The 18955-nt window shown below is 36.0% G+C and overlaps 1 protein-coding gene across 1 annotated transcript in view; it reads right to left on the bottom strand.

Annotated features, from left to right (window-relative positions):
* GBE1 (1,4-alpha-glucan branching enzyme 1) overlaps positions 1-18955 on the bottom strand; it is a 294356-nt gene that overhangs the window by 140319 nt on the left and 135082 nt on the right. Inside the window, exons 4-6 of the mRNA XM_060098622.1 lie at positions 3745-3870; positions 2778-2913; positions 84-174 (exon numbers count right to left, since the gene is read on the bottom strand). Of these exons, the coding sequence (XP_059954605.1) occupies positions 84-174; positions 2778-2913; positions 3745-3870 (353 nt within the window). The remainder of the gene's footprint in view (positions 1-83; positions 175-2777; positions 2914-3744; positions 3871-18955) is intronic.

Consider the following 18955-nt stretch of genomic DNA (forward strand, 5'->3'; position numbering starts at 1 on the left):
GACATCACACAAAATATAGAAATTCATTTCATTTTTTAAATGTTTTGTTCAGACAAGAATGGATATAATTTCTTTCATTTTACCTTGAAGCTGCAAAGAAGCTTGTGATTTGGTAACCAAAACTGGCATAGTAAGCATGTTCCATGATCGCCATCATCTGAATGCAATTGTATCCTGTATAAGAAAAGGTCAAATAGAGATTAAGAGCCACATTTTAAAAAAGTAATGAAAACAATATATAAACACAGCACCCTGTTCAAAAGGCATTAAATTTTACATATAATCTAGAAGATTTGGTCATTTTGAAAAGTTCTACTACTTTAACATCTTTGCTTGTCTGACCTTCTAACACAAAATCAGACAGTTAGTTCTTGAGGGTTATAGTCTAGCTATTTGAAATGTCTTCATTTTAATAAGTAATAAGTGATATGCAAATATACTCTTTATTTGGCTTTAGAATATTAAAGATGGCAATCTGCATATGCTAAACTTCAGTTGCACTTGTAATATTCATATCGAAGATTGTGAAAGCCAAATAAAAGTAACTGATTGCAGGCCATGTACTTTTAATTTCACCTTTTTCTTTATATTTCTCTTTTTTCTAGCATAAGATATACCATACCACTGAATCCATTTTTCTACAAGGTAGCTTTTATAAAACCAGCATTAATGCTTCCATTTTCCACTGTTTCTAGGACCTATAAAATTACTCCACAGTCACCCATGAGCACACATGTGTGCGCGTGCATGTGCGCGCACACACACACACACACACACACATATCCTTCCTTTCTCTATCTGAAAATGTTTTGCTTTAACACTAAATGAATTGACTCAAATGAACTGACTCAGAAAGATAGGTATGTATTTTTTAAAATCCTTAACGCAAATATTTTTATTAATGTGTTTTTATAGTGTTTATTTTTACTTGTTGACAGTTTTGCTTTATTTATTTATTTATTTTTGGCTGTGTTGGGTCCTCGTTTCTGCGCGAGGGCTTTCTCTAGTTGTGGTGAGCGGGGGCCACTCCTCATCGCGGTGCGCGGGCCTCTCACTATCACGGCCTCTCTTGTTGTGGAGCACAGGCTCCAGACGCGCAGGCTCAATAATTTTGGCTCACGGGCCCAGTTGCTCCGCGGCATGTGGGATCTTCCCAGACCGGGGCACGAACCCGTGTCCCCTGCATTGGCAGGCAGACCCTCAACCACTGCGCCACCAGGGAAGCCCCTATTAATGTGTTTTTAATGTAAGCAAATAATCAGAGTAGAAGAAACTTTGGTCTTTTAAAAAACTAAAAAAATCATTTTCTTTGAAGTAAAATATGGTAAAATTTTCAAATATGATTTAATTGCCTTCTGCAACATGCAAAGAAAATATTCCTATTCTGTTCTCAAAGTCTAATTCATGTCAATATAACTTCTTGTGCACATATTTTAGTACATAATTAATATTGGAACAATTACGAATTCATGTTCAGAACTGAGGATTCGTAAGTTTAAAGGATAACATAAACTCCATGATTCAGAATCTGTTGAAAAGTTATTACTGTTGGTTTTATTGTTAAAAAAAGAAACAAATTAACTCTATCAGGCCTGGTAGAAATATGTATATAAACTACTGCTCAATAATATAAATCAAGTATAATACTTAGTCACAAAATACAGAGTTTGTAGTTTATTTCTGTATTATATAACCAATATTATTCTTCTGAACAAGTAACAATTTATAGCTTTTATTATACATTTTATGTCATTCACCATTCCTAAACTTACTTATGGTCAGAGTACTGGGCTAGGTAATTCAAACACAAACATGAATAAGAAAATCCTTGTTCTGCTGAAACTTCTGCAAGATCCAGGTCATAAACAATTTTTACAGTATGAAATGAGGGACCATCTCAAGTATAACAACATTAATATTTATTAAATATAATTTATATTAAATTATCCAAACATTTAATTAATTTTGGTTTCTGGAACCTGAACTCACCATCTCAGATAATCAAGATCCCTTATATAACTAAAAATTTCAACCATGAAAAACTTTTCCTCTAGCCAAAATGTGGACTGCCTACCAGAAGCAGACTAATTAAATGTAGTTTATCTTCCTGCCTAGCCACTGGAGCAGGTGCTAATACACTGAGAAATGATAAAAAGCATTACCTATAAAAAGAAAATAACAGATCTAAAGCATTCTGAATCAATAATTCAGCAGTACACTATTCACTCTCCTGCTTGTTCCCATGAAGACAGGGTTTGTGTCATTAGAGTCCAATATACAAACACCTAGACCAATGTGACTCACACAGAAAGATGCACCACAAATATCTGTCTAATAAGTCATCCAGACAGGAACTATATATACAATGACTCTGAAACAAAATGAGTTCTAGTCACCTTACAAATGTAAGATTTTTTTCCCTAACAAACTAAAACGAACAGGCTATAATCAATGACCACTTAAATTGATAAAAATTCTCTCCTGTAGAAAAGTAATTATGCTTATGTATTTATCTATAATTTTGGAAGCCATCATTTCACATTAAAATTAAAATTGAAATTGGAATAATATCTTGAATTCTTATGTTCTATCTTATTCCATTTCTCTTTTCTATGCTATCACTATTACAGGGCAATTTGAGAAGCCTAAAATAACATGCATTTCTATTACATATTTAATCTCTTAACACAAAAAAAGAGACACTTGTAATTAGCTTCTCTAATAAGAGAACAGACTCATTAAAATTTATCTGAATAAAAATCACAGTTATTACTTACCAAGGTCTTTGATTCTTGGTACTATATTGCATGTAAAATGTTTATAAGAAGCTATTTTTCCTTCATAGGAAGAAATTCCCACATGAGATTCATAAATTCGTAGACCTCTTGGCTTCTTTGGTTTGGAATGCTTAAACTACAGAATATTAAAATTACATATAGAATTAAACCAAAAATGCAGGTATGACACTAACAGATTAAGCATGTTAAATGAAATGACAAATTAACTCAGTCAAACACTTTGAAACTCCTTCACATATAAAAGGCACTGGCTGCCTCCATTAAACTTTCTTTTGAAAAAAAAAATCCTTTTTAGGATCATGGTAATAGACCTATTGAAAAGAGTAGTCATGCGATGGCTTATGCCTTATCACTGAGTGAAGATGTATTTTGAGCCTAAGCCTTAGAGAAAACATAAGAACTGTGAAATGCATAATTATTAAATGCAAAGCATTTATCAACAAGCTTCGATAACTTAAAGGACAGAAAAGTGAGCTCCAAGATACCTGTAACTCTTATCAATAAGACAGCCTTAAAAATTACCCTAATTAATACATTCATGAGACGTCTTGACTATTCGTTGTTCCTCAGGACACTGATCCTGCTTCAAGCCCATGACACTGAGAAATATTACACCACTGGAGAGTCTTTGATTAATCAGAAATTGTAGTTAAAATTTTTAAAAATCAGTATTCCTTATAGGTCAGTACATAGAGATTTAGTGTTCTTCCCCCACCCACAACTTCAGAAACACACGATAAAACAAAAACTCACTTTTATATTTTATTGACTACAGATGATGGACTCGTTTGCTATATATATATAGCAAACGAGTACACTATGATGTAAAATATTAAACCGGTGGTGAAGAGAGAAGTTGAACATTAAAATAAAAGTTATAAAAGTAAAAATTAATTTTCCTAGAAATATTGGAACATGCATTTATTTAAAGAGTTGTTGTTCTCACTTTATATGGGTGTTCTGGATCCCAGTGTACCCAATCATAATTCACATTTTCAGCGTCACGAGTCACATACTTTGCCCACGGTGAAATACGATACAAGATCTCTCCACTTTTACTCCTAATGACAACCTAAAAAGAGAACAAGATATTATTGCCTTAAAATACTTTCAAAACTCTAAGATGACGCATGATATTCTATGAGCACTGTGACAAGAAAAGGAGGAATGATCTTAAGAACTGAAACTGCCTTCCAGATGTGTGACCTTAAGGATGTTTAAATTCTATGGACTTTGCTCTCCTCATCTGCCATGGTATATGATCCCCAAAGTCATTTCCAGCTTGAATATTTTATGATTCTCTGGCAATTTTCATCATTGCCAACCAACCATTATAGTAGTTAATTAAAGTAAGCATACTTTATGAATATTATTGGAAGCTACTGTCAATAAATCAATCAACAGAAGGAACTGATCCTACTATATTTTTTAAAAAGTGATGAGTTATATCACCATCTCTTCCTTTTCCTTTTCATAGCAATTAATGAAAACATGTGTTTTGACTAATAATTGTATTATACACACAAACACACACACAACTCTACAAACATTTTCCACTTCTCAATTTCTTCTACACCTTATTCCAAGTATGCTTTATCATATGAAACCAAACATTTTCCTTTTTAACTATTTATTCTTATATTTGCCAATAGTATCACTATTGCTATCAGTACAAAAAATAACAATAAAAATGCAAAGGCAACTTTTATGGAATCCACCAGTTTAGACTTAATACTGAATAGAGGGCTTTGAATTTATCAGCATGGTTAAATAGTGAAGAGAGCTTCCAAGTGACTAAAATATAGCTTTTTAAGCTTTTTTTAAATTAATTAAACCTTCTATGAGTAGGTAGAGTGTGACAAAAAATGTTCAGATCAGTAGCTGATCTGAATGCTGAATGATCAACATGCTCTCAGCATTGAGAAAGAACATATTCTTTGGTCTCCTTTAATAGAGAAAAGCTCAAGTATGCATAATTCTTGGTCATTAAATATTTGTAGAATGTTTTATAGTTTTGAAAGGGCTTTCATAGTCATATCTCACTTGATTCCAGAGAATCTTTTTTGTTTGTTTTTTTTTATTATTTTTTTTATTTTTTTATTAGTTTTTGCTTTATAACAAAGTGAATCAGTCATACATATACATCTGTTCCCACATCCCTTCCCTCTTGCGTCTCCCTCCCTCACACCCTCCCTATCCCACTCCTCCAGGTGGTCACAAAGCACCAAGCTGATCTCCCTGTGCTATGCGGCTGCTTCCCACTATCTATCTGCATTACATTTGGTACTGTATATATGTCCATGCCACTCTTTTGCTTTGTCACAGCTTACCCTTCCCCCTCCCCATATCCTCAAGTCCATTCTCAAGTAAGTCTGTGTCTTTATTCCTGTTTTAACCCTAGGTTCTTCATGACATTTTTTTTTTCTTAAATTCCATATATATGTGTTAGCATACAGTATTTGTCTTTCTTTTTCTGACTTACTTCACTCTGTATGAAAGACTCTAGGTCTATCCACCTCATTACAAATAGCTCAGTTTCGTTTCTTTTTATGGCTGAGTAATATTCCATTGTATATATGTGCCACATCTTCTTTATCCATTCATCCGATGATGGACACTTAGGTTGTTTCCAACTCCGGGCTATTGTGAATAGAGCTGAAATGAACATTTTGGTACATGTCTCTTTTTGAATTATGGTTTTCTCAGGGTATATGCATAGTAATGGGATTGCTGGGTCACATGGCAGTTCTATTTTTAGTTTTTTAAGAAACCTCCATACTGTTCTCCATAGTGGCTGTGCCAATTCACATTCCCACCAGCAGGGCAAGAGTGTTCCCTTTTCTCCACACCCTCTCCAGCATTTATTGTTTCTAGATTTCTTGATGATGGCCATTCTGACTGGTGTGAGATGATATCTCATTGTAGTTTTGATTTGCATTTCTCTAATGATTAATGACATTGAGCATTCTTTCATGTGTTTGTTGGCAGTCTGTATATCTTCTTTGGAGAAATGCCTATTTAACTCTTCTGCCCATTTTTGGATTGGGTTGTTTGTTTTCTTGCTATTGAGCTGCATGAGCTGCTTATAAATTTTGGAGATTAATCCTTTGTCAGTTGCTTCATTTGCAAATATTTTCTCCCATTCTGAGGGTTTTCTTTTGGTCTTGTTTATAGTTACCTTTGCTGTGAAAAAGCTTTGAAGTTTCATTAGGTCCCATTTGTTTATCTTTGTTTTTATTTCCATTTCTCTAGGAGGTGGGTCCAAAAGGATCTTGCTGTGATTTATGTCATAGAGTGTTCAGCCTATGTTTTCCTCTAAGAGTTTGATAGTTTCTGGCCTTACATTTAGGTCTTTAATCCATTTTGAGCTTATTTTTGTGTATGGTGTTAGGGAATGATCTAATCTCACACTTTTACATGTCCCTGTCCAGTTTTCCCAGCACCACTTATTGAAGAGGCTGCCCTTTCTCCACTGTACATTCCTGCCTCCTTTATCAAAGATAAGTTGACGATATGTGCATGGGTTTATCTCTGGGCTTTCTATCCTGTTCCATTGATCTATTTTTCTGTTTTTGTGCCAGTACCACACTGTCTTGATTACTGGAGCTTTGTAGTATAGTCTGAAGTCAGGGAGCCTGATTCCTCCAGCTCTGTTTTTCATTCTCAAGATTGCTTTGGCTATTCGGGGTCTTTTGTGTTTCCAAACAAATTTTGAAATTTTTTGTTCTAGTTCTGTGGAAAATGCCAGTGGTAGTTTGATAGGGATTGCATTGAATCTGTAGATTGCTTTGGGTAGTACAGTAATTTTCAGAATATTGATTCTTCCAATCCAGGAACATGGTATATCTCTCCATCAATTTGTATCATCTTTAATTTCTTTCATCAGTGTCTTATAATTTTCTGCATACAGGTCTTTTGTCTCCTTAGGTAGGTTTATTCCTAGATATTTTATTCTTTTTGTTGCAATGGTAAATGGGAGTGTTTTCTTGATTTCACTTTCAGATTTTTCATCATTCGTGTACAGGAATGCCAGAGATTTCCGTGCATTAATTTTCTATCCTGCTACTTTACCAAATTCATTGATTAGCTCTAGTAGTTTTCTGGTAGCAGCTTTAGGATTCTCTATGTATAGTATCATGTCATCTGCAAACAGTGACAGCTTTACTTCTTCTTTTCCAATTTGGATTCCTTTTATTTCCTTTTCTTCTCTGATTGCTGTGGCTAAAACTTCCAAAACTAAGTTGAATAAGAGTGGTGAGAGTGGGCAGCCTTGTCTTGCTCCTGATCTTAGTGGAAACGGTTTCAGTTTTTCACCATTGAGAACGATGTTGGCTGTGGGTTTGTCATATATGGCCTTTATTATGTTGAGGAAAGTTCCCTCTATGCCTACTTTCTACAGGGTTTTTATGATAAATGGGTGTTGAATTTTGTCGAAAGCTTTCTCTGCATCTATTGAGATGATCATATGGTTTTTCTCCTTCAATTTGTTTATATGTTGTATCACATTGATTGATTTGCGTATATTGAAGTATCCTTGCATTCCTCGAATAAACGCCACATGATCATGGTGTATGATCCTTTTAATGTGCTGTTGGATTCTGTTTGCTAGCATTTTGTTGAGGATTTTTGCATCTATGTTCATCAGTGATATTGGCCTGTAGTTTTCTTTCTTTGTGACATCCTTGCCTGGTTTTGGTATCAAGGTGATGGTGGTCTCGTAGAATGAGTTTGGGGGTGCTCCTCCCTCTGCTATATTTTGGAAGAGTTTGAGAAGGATAGGTATTAGCTGTTCTCTAAATGTTTGATAGAATTCGCCTGTGAAGCCATCTGGTCCTAGGCTTTTGGTTGTTGGAAGATTTTTAATCACAGTTTCAATTTCAGTGCCTGTGATTGGTCTATTCATATTTTCTATTTCTTCCTCATAGAGTCTCGGCCGGTTGTGCATTTCTAAGAATTTCTCCATTTCTTCCAGGTTGTCCATTTTATTGGCATAGAGTTTCTTGTAGTAGTCTCTCATGATCTTTTGTATTTCTGCAGTGTCAGTTGTTACTTCTCCTTTTTCATTTCTAATTCTACTAATTTGAGTCTTCTCCCTTTTTTTCTTGATGAGTCTGGCTAATGGTTTATCAATTTTGTTTATCTTCTCAAAGAACCAGCTTTTAGTTTTATTGATCTTTGCTATTGTTTCCTTCATTTCTTTTTCATTTATTTCTGATCTGATCTTTATGATTTCTTTCTTTCTGCTAACTTTGGGGGATTTTGGTTCTTCTTCCTCTAATTGCTTTAGGTGCAGGGTCAGGTTGTTTACTCAAGATGTTTCCTGTTTCTTGAGGTTGGATTGTATTGCTATAAACTTCCCCCTTAGAACTGCTTTTGCTGCGTCCCTTAGGTTTTGTGTCATCGAGTCTCCATTGTCATTTGTTTCTAGGTATTTTTTTATTTCCTCTTTGCTTTCTTTAGTGATCACTTCGTTATTAAGTAGTGTATTGTTTAGCCTCCATGTGTTTGTATTTTTTACAGATCTTTTCCTGTAATTGATGTCTAGTCTCATAGCATTGTGGTTGGAAAAGATATTTGATATAATTTCAATTTTCTTAAATTTACCAAGGCTTGATTGGTGACCCAGGATATTATCTATCCTGGAGAATGTTCCATGAGCACTTGAGAAAAATGTGTATTCTGTTGTTTTTGGATGGAATGTCCTATAAGTATCAATTAAGTCCATCTTGTTTAATGTATCACTTAAAGCTTGTGTTTCCTTACTTATTTTCATTTTGGGTGATCTGTCCATTGGTGAAAGTGGGGTGTTAAAGTCCCCTACTATGAGTGTGTTACTGTCGATTTCCCCTTTTATGGCCGTTAGTATTTGCCTTATGTATTGAGGTGCTCCTATGTTGGGTGCATAAATATTTACAATTGTTATATCTTCTTCTTGGATCGATCCCTTGATCATTATGTAGTGTCCTTCTTTGTCTCTTCTAATAGTCTTTATTTTAAAGTCTATTTTGTCTGATATAAGAATTGCTACTCCAGCTTTCTTTTGATTTCCATTTGCATGGAATATCTTTTTCCATCCCCTCAGTTTCAGTCTGTATGTGTCTCTAGGTCTGAAGTGGGTCTCTTGTAGACAGCATATATATGGGTCTTGTTTTTGTATCCATTCAGCCACTCTGTGTCTTTTGGTGGGAGCATTTAGTCCATTTACATTTAAGGTAATTATTGATATGTATGTTCCTATTCCCATTTCCTTAATTGTTTTGGGTTCGTTATTGTAGGTATTTTCCTTCTGTTGTGTTTCTTGCCTACAGAAGTTCCTTTAGCATTTGTTGTAAAGCTGGTTTGGTGGTGCTGAACTCTCTCAGCTTTTGCTTGTCTGTAAAGGTTTTAATTTCTCCATCAAATCTAAATGAGATCCTTGCTGGGTAGAGTAGTCTTGGATGCAGGTTTTTCTCCTTCATCACTTTAATTATGTCCTGCCACTCCCTTCTGGCTTGTAGAGTTTCTGCTGAGAGATCAGCTATTAACCTGATGGGGATTCCCTTCTGTGTTATTTGTTGTTTTTGCCTTGCTGCTTTTAATATGATTTCTTTGTGTTTAATTTTTGACAGTTTGATTAATATGTGTCTTGGTGTATTTCTCCTTGGATTTATTCTGTATTGGACTCTCTGTGCCTCCTGGACTTGATTAACTATTTCCTTTCCCATATTAGGGAACTTTTCAACTATAATCTCTTCAAATATTTTCTCAGTCCCTTTCTTTTTCTCTTCTTCTTCTGGAACCCCTATAATTCGAATGTTGGTGCATTTAATGTTGTCCCAGAGATCTCTGAGACTGTCCTCTGTTCTTTTCATTCTTTTTTCTTTACTTCACTCTGCATCAGTTATTTCCACTATTTTATCTTCCACCTCACTTATCCGTTCTTCTGCCTCAGTTATTCTGCTATTGATCCCATCTAGAGTATTTTTCATTTCATTTATTGTGTTTTTAATCGATGCTTGATTCATCTTTAGTTCTTCTAGGTCCTTGTTAACTGTTTCTTGCATTTTGTCTATTCTATTTCCAAGATTTTGGATCTTGGAAATAGAATCTTGGATCACCTTTACTGTCATTATTCTGAATTCTTTTTCAGGTAGCCTGCCTATTTCCCCCTCATTTGTTAGGTCTGGTGGGTTTTTATCTTGCTCCTTCTCCTGCTGTGTGATTTTCTGTCTTCTCATTTTGCTTATCTTACTGTGTTTGGGGTCTCCTTTTTGCAGGCTGCAGGTTCACAGTTCCCGTTGTTTTTGGTGTCTGTCCCCAGTGGCTAAGGTTGTTTCAGTGGGTTGTGTAGGCTTCCTGGTGGAGGGGACTAGTGCCTGTGTTCTGGTGGATGAGGCTGGATCTTGTCTTTCTGGTGGACAGGTCCACGTCTGGTGGTGTATCTTGGGGTGTCTGTGGACTTTTTATGATTTTAAGCAGCCTCTCTGTTAATGCGTGGCATTGTGTTCCTGTCTTGCTCGTTGTTTGGCATAGGGTGTCCAGCACTGTAGCTTGCTGGTCGTTGAGTGAACCTGGGTGCTGGTGTTGAGATGGAGATCTCTGGAAGATTTTCGCCGTTTGATATTATGTGGAGCTGGGAGGTCTCTTGTGGACCAGTGTCCTGAAGTTGGCTCTCACACCTCAGAGGCACAGCACTGACTCCTGGCTCCTCAATTTGGGATGATTTGTTGTCTATTCATGTATTCCACAGATGCAGGGTACATCAAGTTGATTGTGGAGCTTTAATCCGCTGCTTCTGAGGCTGCTGGGAGAGATTTCCCTTTCTCTTCTTTGTTCTCACACCTCCCGGGTCTCAGCTTTGGATTTGGCCCCACCTCTCCGTGTAGGTTGCCGGAGGGTGTCTGTTCTTCGCTCAGACAGGACAGGGTTAAAGGAGTAGCCACTTTGGGGACTCTGGGTCACTCAGCCCGGGGGGCAGGGAGGGGCATGGAGTGAGGGTGGAGCCTGCAGTGGCAGAGGCCGGCATGACATTGCACCAGCCCGAGGCGCGCCGTGCGTTCTCCCAGGAAAGCTGTCCCTGGATCCCGGGACCCCGGCAGTGACAGGCTGCACAGGCTCCCAGAAGGGGGGCGTGGACAATGACTTGAGCTTGCACACAGGCCTCCCGGCGGCGGCAGCAGCCCCAGCGTCCCATGCCCGTCTCTGGGGTCCGCGCTTTCAGCCGCGGCTCGCGCCCGTCTCTGGAGCTCCTCCAAGCAGCGCTCTTAATCCCCTCTCCTCACGCACCAGGAAACAAAGAGGGAAGAAAAAGTCTCTTGCCTCTTCGGCAGGTCCAAACTTCTTCCAGACTCCCTCCCTGCTAGCTGTGGCACATTAGCCCCTTCAGGCTGTGTTCACGCCGCCAACCCCAGTCCTCTCCCTGCACTCCGACTGAAGCCCGAGCCTCATCTCCCGGCGCCGCCCAACCTGGCGGGTGGGCAGACAAGCCTCTCGGGCTGGTGAGTGCCGGTTGGCACCAATCCTCTGTGCGGGAATCTCTCCGCTTTGCCCTACCCAGGTACGTGGGGAGTTTCTTGCCTTTTGGGAGGTCCGAGGTCTTCTGCCAGCGTACAGTAGGTGTTCTGTAGGAGTTGTTCCACGTGTAGCTGTATTTCTGGTGTATCTGTGGGGAGGAAGGTGATCTCCACGTCTTACTCTTCCGCCATCTTCCCCGGAAGTCTCCCAGAGAATCTTTATAACCCAAATATTAAGTGAGTAGCCAGAAGTTCCAAAGTCACCAACTGGCAGAACCAAAAGCTAAGCAGCGCTTCTGATACTCACTTCCTTTTTCTTAACAGGTTTTAATGGCACTTCCTTCAGATACAGAAAAAGAATAAATCATGATTTAAGGTAGAGGGGGCAGGTGAGTGGTGAAAAGGAACATCTAACTTACATGACCTCAATTCTATCTCCTTAGTTATGCCTCCCACTTATTAAAGCCTATCACAACTGTTTCTATTATTCAAATAGTCATCACAAAACATGAATGAATAGGATCAACCCTGTCCCAGAGTATTTTATCCCCCAAAATATATCCCTTAAGTCACATACATTTCTAGTATAATACACACAGTGATATATTTGAAAAAAGGCTTTTTACTCACTCATCAACCCAGGACAGGTTATGGGGAAATAAAATACCAGAAATCAGTTTTCAATGGATAGCACCCTGCCTAATCCATCCATCTATCTTTTCTCTTTTTTGCAAATGGCTCTACAACCCCTCCAAAGGATGGTCATGAACCAATAAGTATTTTTCAAGGTGTCAGCTGGCAGAGAGAATATTTGAAACTTTAAGCAAAGAACATGAAGAATTTCCTTATGCTGAATATAATTTTCACATTCTTTGGAACATTAACTTATTTATCTTGCTATGCACATGAATGTCTTCAGAGGGTACTGAGTGACGGAAGTTGGAAGGAACAGCCCTTCTATGGGTTTTTCTCACTCCTACATGTTTTGCTGGGTACACCAATAATATAAGGTCCTATTGATGACAGAGGCCATTTCTCAGAGTTGTGTTAGTAGCCAGCAACCCTGAGGAATGAGATAATGTCTCCCTTGAAGACAATGGACAATTTTCCTTACTGCTTGCTATAAAAGAAATGATTCCCCAAGGTAAATACTCCTCACCTATGAGGCAAACTAGCTGTGTGCATGGCATCCATCTAGACCCTATAGTGTCACCCCTATAAGACTTAGAAAACAAGGGGAACTAATGCAAGTATGATGCACATCCTGTGCCATGAGTAATAAAGTCATTTATCTCTGACTCAGGAGTCCTGTGTTTTCTGCCAGAATCCACGAAACAGTAACAGGTTAACTTATGAGCTTGCAGGTATGGCGAAATCAAATCCTACACCTGACAATGGATGACTTATTCATTTTGAATGACTTCAATATTTTTGTTACCAAAAGTTCTATTTCTTCATTTCTATTAGTGTTTTATATTAGACATTTTTGTTCATCATTTTTATTAATTTTGCTTCTTGGGGTGGAAACTTTTAATTATCTAATACCTTCCTTTTTTCTTAGCAATAAAATCAGAGCCTGGATCCTTGAATGATACATAAAACAAAGCTTCCCACCACATCTAGAACACTTCACTGTAATCATTACATAAATGGTAAATTCACTTCTCTGTTCTTTAGGCTGCTGAATTTTGGATGTATTTTTGCTATAGCAGTTTAGATTTTACTAATAAACACACTTGCCAACAGTACCCACCTCACCTCACATTTGATTTACTGTTCCTAAGTTGCTGTGATAACAACTAAGAGTATTATAGTATATCTAAATAACCCAAACTTGAGAGACCTTTCAATGAGTAAAAAATATAACCTGCTGGACTAAATTTTGCTCCTGAAATGTTTAGGGGGGAGAAAGGGGAGAGATGAGTGTACTTAATGAATTTGTGCTCTCTTGAGTTCAGATTCAGACAAAAGATTTTTTAGATAAAACTTTATATCATTTAATTTACAACCTCAAAATAGAACATGCTATATAGCAAATTGAAAAGAAAGTGCTAGCTTGATTGATCTTTCAATGATCGTAACTCTAATAGCTGATGGGTAGAAGAGTTCACTTGGTACTAGCAAACTGAAAGTCTCATATACTACTAGTATGAGTATAAAATAGCATGAACATTCTAAATAGCAATTTGGCAATATGATCAAAAATTCAAAAAAAAGTAATTCTCAGTGACTCAGCAATTCTAATTATAGATGTTTGCCCTGTAGAAATAATCGGAGAAGTGCCCAAAGAACTATATTCTTATCTATTAATCTTAGTGTTACTTTTATTAGCAAAGAGTGAATGACTGAATAGTGTATGCTTGTTAAAAATTATACCACTGAATTATATTGAAGGTTGCAAGAAAATTCTTTCAAGATATAAAAAAGAATGTATTGCATCTTCCTAATGTAAATATATACAAGTGGTTGCCTACGGATAGAGAAATTATTAATAGCTTTTATTTTCCAGTTGTATCTTTCTATATTGTTATCAATTCATTTCACTTTGTAGAGCTTCTATAAATCAGAAAAAAATAAGTATTCTGATAAGGATTGCAAATAGATGAATTATACAATTGTGTACATATTTGTGGACCTGTGCTACCAAGTTCCATATATATGTGTGTATATACATACACTTTAAATATATTGACACAGTGTTAAAAATAAAACTTTAAAAAGTATATTAGGGAATTCCCTGGTGGTCCAGTGGTTAGGACTCCATGCTTTCACTGCTGAAGGCTCAGGTTCAATCCCTGGTCAAGGAACTCAGATCCCACAAGTCATGTGGCCAAAAAAAATAAAAAGTATATTAATATCACAACATATCACTCCAATAAAAAAATATATAAAATCACTTTAAAGAAATATATTAATGAAAATAATATCATGATGAACTTTTGTAGGGCAAATTGATAATTTGTATGATTATAACATTTTTTAACATGGTAAAAATGTCATTAGGCTCCTTTTCTAATGAGCCAAATTATCTCTTTGACTTATGGGAGGTTAACATCAAAAGACATTATTAAATTAAATTAAGAAGTGAATAAAATAAACCTCTACCTGTGCAAAAGTCAAATGGACTTAGTGAACTGTAAGAAGTCAAATTTTATTTAGAAAATGACATTTAAAACTCAAATATGCAATATAAGAAACAGTTTGATAAAATAGTGAAGACCTAAAAAATTGTGTTTGTGTGTGTATATTCATTCAGTCTAGGAATATCTTTTAGAAATGGTTCTTGACAAAGACTATTGTTCCTTTGGACCAAAAAAATCACTGAGATAAGATGCTCCTTAGGTGGCCAACAATTTTATATGAAAACAGTGGATGTGTTCAGCTGGTTAGAAGTGGTAGGATACTCTGGAAATGGTATTGCATGTAACTCTGGGTTTCAAGACTGAATGTGTAAAAGACGAAGAGAAAAGGCACAGATATTGAAAAATATAATTCGTCAGAAAGAGAAAGACAAATACTGTATGCTAACACATATATATGGAATTTAAGAAAAAAAATGTCATGAAGAACCTAGGGGTAAGACAGGAATAAAGACACAGAATGGACTTGAGGATATGGGGAGGGGGGAGGGTAAGCTGTGACAAAGCGAGAGAGTGGCATGGACATATATACACCACCAAATGTAAAATAGATAGCTAGTGGGAAGCAGCCACATAGCACAGGGAGATCAGCTCGGTGCTTTGTGACCACCGAGAGGGGTGGGACAGGGAGGGTGGGAGGGAGGGAGACACAAGAGGGAAGAGATATGGGAACATATGTATATGTATAACTGATTCACTTTGTTATGAAGCAGAAACTAACACACCATTGTAAAGCAATTATACTCCAATAAAGATGCAAAAAAAAAAAGAAAAATATAATTCGATTTGCCCAGATTATACTACCAAAATCACAACAACATGCTATGAAGGAAAAAAAATTAATAAAGATAACTATTTAGTAGGGTACAGGTCAAAATAAATAAGCAATCAAAGTGATTTCTAATTTATGAAGCAATGTTATCTCCTCCTCTTTTAAATTACCTCTAATTTGTATAATAATAACTAATGTAATTGATATTATATGTAATATGTGTATAAGTATATAATATGTAAAATATATAATTGATATTATATACATATTTTTAAAACAATGGGTACAGTCATACCAACATGCAATGCTAAATATCAGTATTCTGTTGTGTGTGTTTAAAATGTGACTAAAAAAATACGTGTGTATATATAGAGAAAGAAATATATATGTATAGAACATATACTTTTAAGTAATTTTTAGAAGTGAGTGGGACAAAAATAAAACAGAGCATTAGAAAAAGTCATCACAAGTTTATAATTAAGTAGGAAAATAAGTGATATTCCAGAGGAGAATCTGATGGTTCTACCACTGACCAGAATCCTGAAGAAATAAATATGTGCTTTTAATATTTACAATTCACATAGCATAAACATTATTTTTAATGCATAGATATAATTATTAAAACTTTAAATACCTTAATATAATTTAAAAAGAAGTTCTTAAATCTCATTTTAATTCAACTAAAATTTTATGACTAACCTTTGTTAAAAAATAGGACATAGGGCTTCCCTGGTGGCACAGTGGTTGAGAGTCCACCTGCCGATGCAGGGGACATGGGTTTGTGCCCCAGTCCAGGAAGATCCCACATACCGCGGAGCAGCTGGGCCCGTGAGCCATGGACGTTGAGCCTGCGCATCCGGAGCCTGTGCTCCGCAACGGGAGAGGCCACAGCAGTGAGAGGCCCGTGTACCGCAAAAACAAAATAATAATAAATAGGACGTAGGGAATTCCCTGGTGGTCCAGTGGTTAGGACTCCATGCTTCCACCGCAGGGGGAACTAAGATCTCGCATGCCACAGCACAGCCAAAAAAATTTAAAAATTAAAAAAAAAGAAAAAAGGACATACGGGTATAAATTTTTTCAGTTTTTTTGTTTGTTATCCTTGCTTGGGACAATTTTAAGATTCAGTAAGGTTACTTAAGAAAGAATCTCTTTATCATTTTGAGAGGCTGAAAAATGTCCTCTCATTTCATATGTTCATATCCTACTTCTCTAGAATCTGGGAATGATAATTTATATAGCAAAAAATGGGTTTTTGCAGATGTAATTAAAGATCTTAAAATGGAAAGATTGTTCAGATTTTCCAGGAGGGCAATCACATATATCCTTATAAGGAGGAGGCTGAGGGATATTTTACACATAGACAGAAGAGAAAAAAGCAATGTAACCAAAGAGGCAAAGACTGGAGTGATGCAGACACTAGCCAAGGAATGTCAGCAGCCACCAGAAGCTGGTAATAGAAAGGAACAGATTCTCCCCAGAGGGAGTATGTTCCTGCCAACACCTTGATTTCAGCCCAGTGATACTGATTTTTAACTCTGGCTTCCAAAACTGTGACAGAAAAAATTTCTGTTGTTTAAAGACACCAAATTTGTGCAACCACCATAGGAAACTATATAGAAATAAAGAAAAAAATGGAGGCAATCACTCTTCTAAGAATAAAATGTAATGTACTTAAATTTAGTTAAATCTTGTCAGTGACAGAAAGAGTTGAAAAAGTTATCTTAATGAGTAGTCTAAATAACACATTTTATCTCTTATTAACTTCCTACTCCCAAAAAGTAGACAAACATATACCAACACATTTCAGTGACCGTCATTAAACAAAGTAAGTCCTTGACAATTCTCAGGAAAAGCAAACTCATTCAGAATAAAAGTTGCCAAGCTTCAGAACTGATAGGAGGGCCTTCAAAAAAGTGAATTTGTAATATGCAGTTTTTACTGCTAGCCTACTCCCGTGTAATTATTTTCAGGGGTTGAACAAAAAAGAGTCAGTCTTTACATGATGCAAATAAAAGCTCTAAATTTTCCAAAAGGAGAAGCTAAGGATCTATTTTTTTCTACCTAATACCTGATGTCCATCAACAGAGGAATGGATAAAGAAGATGTGGTACGTATATACAATGGAATATTACTCAGCCATAAAAAGGAACGAACTTGTGCAATTTGCAGAGACATGAACAGCCCTCGAGACTGTCATACAGAGTGAAGTAAGTTAGAAAGAGAAAAACAAACATCGTATAATATCACTTATATGTAGCATCTAGAAAAACGATACAGATGAACTTATTTTCAAAGCAGAAATAGACACAGACATAGAGAATGGATGTATGGCTACTGGGGGGGAAAGGGAGATGGGATGAACTGGGAGAATGGGGTTGACATATATACACTACTATGTATAAAACTGATAACTAATGAGAACCCACTGTATTGCACAGGAAACTCTACGCAGTGCTCTGTGGTGACGTAAATGGGAAGGAAATCCAAAAAAGAGGGGATGTATGTATACATATAGCTGATTCACTTTGCTTTACAGCAGAAACTAACACAACATTGCAAAACAACTTATCTCCAATAAAATTAATTTAAAAAAACAGAGATGGGACTATTTAAATAAATAGATGATCAGTTGTCAATAATAATACTAATTTTTAATTCTGCATTTTTAATTAGGAATATCAGAAACACTATCTGATATTAAAAGGCTATTTATTTCATTGTGAACTTGAGTTTATATTTCAATTAATGAGAAAAGAAAACCAAGAAACCACTAAAAGTATCATGGCAGTTTTCTAATAATAATAAGGTCCTGATATACGAATGATCACTTTGTGGATATACTTTCTTAAAACTACATATAATTGATCGGTAAAATTATATAAACTGGGGTTATATATGAGCTATAATTGACATTACCATTATTTAGATATTGAGCCTGCTATAGTAACCAAATAAAATTACTCTGTCTCTTGAAAATTTTTAAATTTCATTTAATTTTTTCTAGATATTAAAGTTCATACATTTTGGAGGTCTCCATCTTTGTTTCATAATTTACTTCATAATTTCAATTAAACAAACAACCTGACACAAGCCATGTGCATATAGTTATCATAAAAAGTTGTCATATCCTGGTGATGTCCTTTACATCTACAATGTTCAGGGATTGAGGGAAGTGAAAAAGAGATTGAGCGATTAGATTAAGCCCCCTAAGCTCTTTGGATACTGGACACTATCCAAAAGCAGAGAAAGAAAAGGCAATATCCTTGCTAGTAGCTTGATGAAGAAAAGAAATAAATCAGTTGAACTTCAAAAGCAATAACCTATTGATGAAAAAAAATAACCTATTGATGAATTTTCACTGGCTCCCACTATTTCTGCTTTGTATAAAATTTATTTTAAAACATGCCATCACAATTCAGGTTTTTTTTTTCTTTAATAATAAATTTTCCAAGGTTAAATCCTATAACAACAGCTTGATTAGGAAGAGTTAAAGGATTTCACTAACAAAAACGAAGCCACTAATTAAAGAAAAAAAACTTTCCTTAAAAGAAAAGATTAAGTATACTAGCTATGAAAAATAAATTTGTAATGACAAAAAGTATCATACCAAATTATATCAAACTTTTGCATAAAGGGCACCAATGTATGGAATAGAAAGAGATTAATTTTGAGGTATAGTACTCATGGCTACTTTGCTCCTGATTTAACAACAATTAGAATTACATTCACTTCTGTAATACTTACACAAGG

Source organism: Mesoplodon densirostris, chromosome 5, assembly GCF_025265405.1.
Source record: "Mesoplodon densirostris isolate mMesDen1 chromosome 5, mMesDen1 primary haplotype, whole genome shotgun sequence".
Taxonomy (NCBI): domain Eukaryota; kingdom Metazoa; phylum Chordata; class Mammalia; order Artiodactyla; family Ziphiidae; genus Mesoplodon; species Mesoplodon densirostris.